Source organism: Neltuma alba, unplaced genomic scaffold (assembly GCF_004799145.2).
Source record: "Neltuma alba isolate B1F8T4 unplaced genomic scaffold, ASM479914v2 tig00006135_pilon, whole genome shotgun sequence".
Classification (NCBI taxonomy): domain Eukaryota; kingdom Viridiplantae; phylum Streptophyta; class Magnoliopsida; order Fabales; family Fabaceae; genus Neltuma; species Neltuma alba.
The window spans coordinates 1-7,911 of record NW_021634364.1 but is presented as its reverse complement, the minus strand read 5'-3'; the positions used below and the strand labels follow the sequence as shown (position 1 = coordinate 7,911).

The window sequence follows — 7,911 nt, the reverse complement described above, 5'->3', positions numbered from 1 at the left end:
AAGAAAAAAAGAGACTAAAATACCCTAAAAAAATATTAAAAGACAAATAAGAATAAGTAAATTTCAAAACCCCAATTCAGACCTCAGGTACTATTTAGAATTTTCAAATCTTGTAAAATTACACAGATATCCTTTACTATTTTTTTAACTATTTTTTTTAAATACTGCTACCTCAGCACTTTCGATCATTGAAGTTCTGGCACCGGCAACCTTGCCAGTGGCCAGACCTCGAAGCTTCGGTAACATGTCACGAGAATTCCGGTGACCCATCGCCGGAACTGCGATGACTACTCTTTCTTATGTATTGACTATTCTTTTTTAGTTATAGACTACATTTATTTTTAAAATTCTGATGATTACTCTTGTTTAATTACTAACTACTCTAGTATTGTGATTGACTACTTTTATTTTTAAAATTTTGATGACTACTCTAGTTTTGCTATTGACTACTTTTGTTTCAAAAATTCAAAAAATACATTAAGTGTTGTTGGAGATCTAATGACTACTTTTTGTTTAGTTATTTACTACTCTTGTGTAATTAATAACTATATAAAAGTATTCACTGGAACTTTAAAAACAAAAATAGTTAATAGTTAAATTAAAATAGTTAATAGCTATATAAAAGTATCACAAAGAGTAAAGACAATGTTGTCATTTCACAATATTTTAAAATTCTAAAATAGTACCTAGGGTCTGATTTGGGATTTTAAAATCCACCTACCCTTATTTGTTGTTTAGTACTTTTGATGGTATTTTAGTGTCTTTTTTCTTATAAAAAAAATTCATCTCAAATATTAAAAATTCGAGATCTAAAATTTATAAATTCATTCTTTTCACTCACTTTTTTTTTTTGTTTTGGAGATGCGGACGGACTAAATATATCAAGTATTAAATGTTGATTCGGCGTATCAATTAATAATGTATAATATATGATTGGCCAAAAAAATAATGCATAATACTCCTCTGATCCTATTTATAGGCCAGAGAGAGAAAGTTTTTTTAGTCATATTTATAAGTCGCTTCATTAAATTTTTACCATGAATGTACCATATTTTCCTTCATTTATTATAGTATAGATAGTTATTCTTTTTAAAATGAGCATATATTAAATAGAGGAAAAATTGAAAAGTTGATATATTTTAATAAATAGTTAATGCAGTTTAAAGTTTTCTTTGATATGTGTGAAACATGTTGAAAGTGCCTTATAAATAAGATCAGAGAATATATGTTATCGATTTTTATAAACCTCCTGGAAAAAAGAGATTTTTGTGTATCTCTATTTGTTAAAAATAAAATAAAATAAAATAAATCTCTCTGAAAATATTTGCAAATTTTATAATGTCTTAAGATTTGAAGAATAATCAGTTCAATCAACACTAATATTATTGAGATAACCTATACCTACATATGTGTATGCTTGTGTGTGTATATATAGGCATTGGTGACTGTATTCCACTTTTGGGATTATTATAGACATTTGTGGTTTGTTGAGTTACATCTGAAAGATAATTTTACTAAATTGTTGTACAAGTGGCAAAGTGGGAGTAGTTAAGTTGTGTGTGTGTGTGTGTATATTTAATTTTATAGATCCACACCTAAACAAGTTGATGAAAATCTATAGAGAGAGAGAGAGGATTCAATAAAGAAGAATAAAATCTTGTAAAGTGATTACCGTAATAAGAAAAATCTTGGAGAGGGAGATTGTTGATGTCTAACAATTGATCTTTTCCTGAAGACAAGGGCACTGTCTTTGTCTCTTTGAAGTAGTTTTAATTTCTATTCGATATGGCTTTAATAATGCCTCGTTGTTTGTGGCACCTCTGATACGTGGCAGATATTAATTAGAGAAGTTGTAGAAATCACTAATTATCATCTCATTAACAATAGGATATAAGTCTTACCATTATAATTTCATCAAAAATCGTTGGCAGGAAAAAGTTCATAAAAAATATATTGAAATATAGGTCCTATTTATAAAGCAAAACGAAAAAAAATTAGTCTTATTTATATAGGATATAAGGAGAAATTTTTTATATAAATATACAATTTTACTGTTTATTTATAATGATGTTGATTTTGTTCTCGTCAAATATAAAAATTTGTTGAGTTTTAATCTGATAAATTAATAAAATTTAAAATTTTTTTAATCTTTATGAAACATGGTAAGTGACTTATAAATAAAATCAAAAGAGTTTTTTTTTTTTTTAACTTATCCTTCATTTTCCAAGGAAGTTTGTGTAGCTTTGAAACGAGAAGACATACTATCTTTATCAAACAAAAGAAGACATACTATCTGTGTGTAATTCTAACAAAACATATTTTCTACTTTTAAGAAAAATTATGTGCAATTTAAACATAAAAAACAAGTTTGTACCCTCTCTTCGTTTTTTATTACGAGGCACCTTTAGATAAGAGATGGATTATCCTTATTATAAGTCGCTTGATGAAATATTAAATTTTTTCTAATTTTACCCTTATTTAAAGTTATTAAAAATGAAAGAGAACATAATTTAAAACTGAAAATTGTTTATTTAAATATGGATAATATTGAAAATTTATTTCATTTTCAGACGTATCTAATGACATACATACCCTCCTTTTCTTGATTCCAGGGACCGGAGGGAGTAATTTTTAATAGAACAACAGGAATAATAAATACATGATTTAATTTATTCATGTATTAATTGTTACTATGATTGACTTTGATGCGTTTACTTTCAACACTGATCAACTAATAGAAAATTGCAAAGATATGGAAGTAAACCCACTAAACCATATGCTTCAAACTAAGTGAAGGGTTTAATTAAAGCTTAATTATTATATGTATATAGATGATTAATAAAATAAAGCTGCAGGTAATTATTATGCTCCCTTTAACGAGGAATTGCAATGTGATTTGTTAAGAGCATATGACTGACAGATATGAAATTATATAATGAAAAGATCTAAAAATGTAGTGCTAATGGTTAGAGTGGTCCATCAAGGATCCAATAAAAACCAGCAAGCCAAGCTGTATCAAACTCTTGTATGTATCTGAATGATGAAACTTTAGGAGAATAAGAAGAAGAAGAAGAAGGATATTTGCCTTCTATCTACTTTGCCACGCGTACACTTCAAGTGTCTTAGCCCCCACCAAACCAAACAATTTAACAAATACGACTAATATATATCCCTAAGTGGCCAAAACGCTTTACTTTTGTCTCTTTCCATGTTAGTTCTCACATGGCTTCCGAATGGGTGTTTTCCAATATAGTCACTTTGCCTCTTATTAATATTGGTCAATATAGCATCCAAGGAAGAAAAGAGGATATCATGTTATTTTCTAAAAATATATATATAATTTTAGGGATCTACATGATATAAATATGTCATTTTCTCCAATTATTTACAAATATTTCTTGTTTTTCTGGAGTGACAAATTCCTGTATTTTCTATGTTTCTGCCTTCAGCACTGAGATAAGAGCTACTTAAGGTTTGAATCTGGTTACAAATATAAGACTTCTATACATTTCGTCTTCTAAATTTATAGTTCATTTTTCAAAGTATCCTTATTAATTACACATACAAGGAGTTTTGGTCTGTAATTAGTCATGATTAAAAATGATACTTTAGATAAACTAACTATATTTGTTACAAATAACTTACTTAATTAATATTTTTAATATATTTAAATTAGTTAAGTAGCTCTTATATTAAGAACGGAGAGAATAATATATCTTAGCTAAGGACCATGATAAATTTAATATCGACTTATACATCAATTTATTTTGGATTAGTGGGAACATACTGAAGAATAAAACTGAAGTGAACGTCACATGTATCATTTCCTTTATACTATTCACAATAGTATAAATTATACATGCTCTCGAATTTCTTCGCGCATATCGAGATGATAGAGTCACCTACTCCACTAGTTCTAATTCAACCATGTTTTCTAGCTCTATAGCTAAATTTTATTAATATATAAGCAACAATACTAAAAATTTTGGATTTGATTATACATCAGAAGCATTAACTTCGCTTACAGTTCTTTAATATTTCCAGTCGGCTATGGTTGACCAAAGGGGACACTAATTGGACATTTCTTGACTTAGATGTCTTCCACATATAATCTTTTGCCCATAACTCTTCCCTTTGAAATGCAGTAATATAATATTATGCTCTATTATTTTAATGGACATGGATCTCTATATATAGGGCCAAGAAGAGGGGTCATTAATCATTACAAACACGAAGTTCGAGTTTCATATAGAGAGAATTATGGGTGCTAGTACTACTGCTAAGCTCACATTCGTGGCTTTGCTTTCATGGAGTACCTTTTGCGCTTTGAGTGGTATTGTTCAAGGGAAGGACGTGGATATTCATGATAATGGCTTTGTTGATCCAAACCGATGGAGGTTTGGTGGTGACAATAATGGTGATTATTGTTCTTATAGAAGTTGGAGGGGCTGTGGGAGTTTCTTTGGAAAAGGTGTGAGAGATAATGAAGCAGCTGGCAATGGTGGTGGTGGAGGAGAGGGTGGTGGCGGTGGCAATGGAGTTGGTGGGGGCTTTGGACGTGGTGAGGGATATGGTGCAAGTGGAGGTAGTATTGGAGGAGGAGGAGGAGGAGGTGGTGGTGGTGGTGGTGGAGGAGGAGAGGGTGGAAGTAGTGGGTCTGGCCATGGAGAAGGATTTGGAGCTGGAGTTGGAGTAAGTGAAAGCGGAGGTGGGGTGGGAGGAGGAGGTGGAGAAGGTGGTGGAAGTGGTACTACCGGAGGATCTGGTCATGGTAGTGGATTTGGAGCAGGTGCTGGTGTTGGGGGAGGTGGTGCTGCAGGTGGTGGTGGTGGTGGAGAGGAGGAGAGAGGGGAGGAAGCAACATTGGAAGTGCTGGAGGCTCAGGTCACGGTAGTGGTTTTGGTGTAGGAGCTAGCATGGGAAATGAAGGTGGAGGAGGTGTGAGGAGGCAGTGGTGGAGGTGGTGGTGGAGGTAAGGGCAATGGTGGAGGACATGGTGAAGGTAGTGGATTTGGTGCAGGTTTTGGTGTAAGCAACAATGGAGAGAGGTGGGGGTGGTGGAGGAGGAGGTGGAGGTGGCTCTAGTGGAGGAGGGGAAGGTTATGGAAGTGGTTTCGGAGCAGGTGGGGGAATGGGGGGATGGGAGGAGGGGAGGCGGAGGAGGAGGTGAAGGCGGTGGTGTGGAGGAGCAATAGTGGTGGAGGATATGGTCATGGTAGTGGCTTTGGTGCTGGTATGGGTATGAGCGGGATGGGAGGAGGAGGAGGAGGCGGCAGCGGAGGAGGAGGTGGTGAAAATGGAGGAGGATATGGTAGCGGGGGGGAGGAAGTGGCTATGGAATTGGGGGAGGAAATGGAGAAGGCAAAGGAGAAAATATCAACAACAACAGAAATGGAATAGGAATGGGATTTGGAATGGGAATGGGATTTGGGTTTGGAATGGGAACAACAAATGGAGGATCTGGTAACACTGCCATCAATATCAATTCTCACAAACCCTAGCTCCCTTATCTCCCTCCTTCCATAACCTATATCCCATCAAAAGCCTATTAATTTGTTTGATCTTAACAAGCCATATTTTCTAGTAGTTATACGTAGAGAGGTTAATCATATTTCATGATCCTCATGCAAAATAAAATAACTTCTTTTTTCCCCTCTTCTGAATTCAAATAATTTTATTGTCTATGTCAGATCTTGGTTTTGTTTATTATTGGGTCCATGAGCTAGCTTTGCAATTAATATTGTATTTGTTAAGTGGGTGATCTTTTTAGCCAGAAGCATGTGTCCATTAATAGAAAAATTAGTACTACCTCCGGTCCTTAATATAAAACCCTGTTTGACTTTTATTTGGTCCTAATTATAAGACCCCATCTTTTGTCTCTCATATTTATGCATTTTTTCCCAAGATAGTCCTTCTAATAATGATAGTTCTAGCCAATTTTAACTTATAGCAATGATATTTTAGGAATGACAACACTTATTATTACAAATAACTAACTTAACTTACTTCCTTAATCTCCTCAAATAAGTCAATGGTCTTATAATTAGGACCGGAGGTAATACCTTTTTATTTTAAATATTAGGAGCCTATCAATTTTTTTGTTAAAGCTCTCAATATCATCACAGGCGCCAATGTATCATCACATCAATGAATTGAGAACACAACTGGGATCAGATACATGTCAACCATAAGGTTCTAAAATTAAAAACTTTATCAACTTTTTTGGTTATCAAGGAGTGCTTGCTTTATCATATTAAAAGGAATTAAAATAAAGAAAAAGGAAAATATCGTAAAGCAACTATGTTTATTTGATTAACCACGTAATTAGCAATTTTATACTTCATTTTAGTACGTCGGTATAATGGGTAAGTCAACGAGGAACAACATATTTTTAATTGTCACTTTAGCTGACAAGATTAATATTTTAAGATAATATTAAATTTTTTTTACCAATATAACATAACGTACACAATGCGTGTTACTTTATCATCAAACTTTGGACAAAACCTTATACTTCCGTAAAAATATGTATACTATAAAGCAAGATATAGTAAATCCTATTATTTATACCAAATTTTATTTAAAAAAAATCTGCATATGATTTTTATTGAAATTACCTGATATTATTGTTTCAAAATATATAAAAAGTTTCATTTAGATAAAAAGGTATTCTTTTCTTTAGTTCAATTTTTTATTTTTTTTTACAAAATGCTTTTCATTACCTAAAGGTACTTCTTCAGCTAAAAATTCAGCTTGAGAGCAGTTCGATTTACGAAATTTAAAAGTAAACTAAATCTTAGATTAATTTTCTCAAATTTATATATTTAAATATAAAAATGACATGAATTAATTAATTTTAATTTAATGGTTCCACAGAGGCAACAATCGATCAGAATCCCAAAAGCCAGCATAAATGTGCTGGTCAAAAAACAAAAAAGCGAGCATAAATCCAAAACAAAAGGTTCGGTATTTGCAAATGGGTAATTAAACTAGAGGCCTATTTCAATTGGGCCTATCTGGCCCATCAGATTGAAGTCAGGTGTTGAAGACAAGTTGTCACCCAAAAAACAGAAAGGCCGTTCAAGCTTGTGGCTTTGTTGATGTTATGCTTGACGTTGATGTTAATGATATGATATATAATATATATATAGAGAGAGAGAGACTCTAGAGAGAGAGAGATAGTTAAAATTGACAGCAATCACCCATTTAGAGATCTTATTGATGAGACCAGGTTATTTTGTTCATAGAGACTGGCAGGTTTATATTAGTATATTTTTGATCCTCAACTTTGTTTTTAATTTGGTTTTGGTCTCTAAGAGGGTAAAATAATTCAATTTTTATTAAATTATAGGGATTAATGTTTTAAATAACAAAAACTTGAGGGATCAAAACATATGGTTGAAAACTTAAGGAATCAAAATTAAAATGAATGAGAATAAATTTGAGAGATTAAAAATTGTATTAAGCTTTGCTTAGAGTTTCTCCTTAGTCCTCGGTGATCTTTTAACTAAATCTTCTCATTTGATGAATGGCATTTTTTGCACTTTTGATCACCGTCTATCTTGTATTACTCAGGCGTAGGGGTGTTCACGGGACGGGACGGGACCGGGACATGCCCGTCCCGGTCCTGTCCTAGTGAACAGGGACGGGACAGGGTTTAGTCCCGTGTCCCGTCCCGTCCCGTTCCCCTCCCCTTTTTTTTTTAAAAAATACTATAATTTTTTATATGAAATTTTTTTATGTTATAATGCTTATTTTTTGTTAGGCTTTTAAAGATAAAAACATTATAAAAAATATTATGTAGAAAACTCATTATATAGTATAAAAAAGGTGTAAAAACAATACTGTAAAAAAAAAATACGATAAAATAAACACTATATAATGGCTTTATGAATTATTTTATTGAGGAAG

At 32.5% G+C, this 7,911-nt stretch overlaps 1 protein-coding gene across 1 annotated transcript; it reads left to right on the top strand.

Moving 5' to 3' along the window:
* The first annotated feature begins 4,260 nt into the window (after positions 1-4,260).
* LOC114749712 (putative glycine-rich cell wall structural protein 1) lies at positions 4,261-4,908 on the top strand. The gene has a single exon (XM_028938255.1). It carries the CDS (start codon positions 4,261-4,263, stop codon positions 4,906-4,908), a length of 648 nt encoding a protein of 215 aa, XP_028794088.1.
* Positions 4,909-7,911: the final 3,003 nt, after the last annotated feature.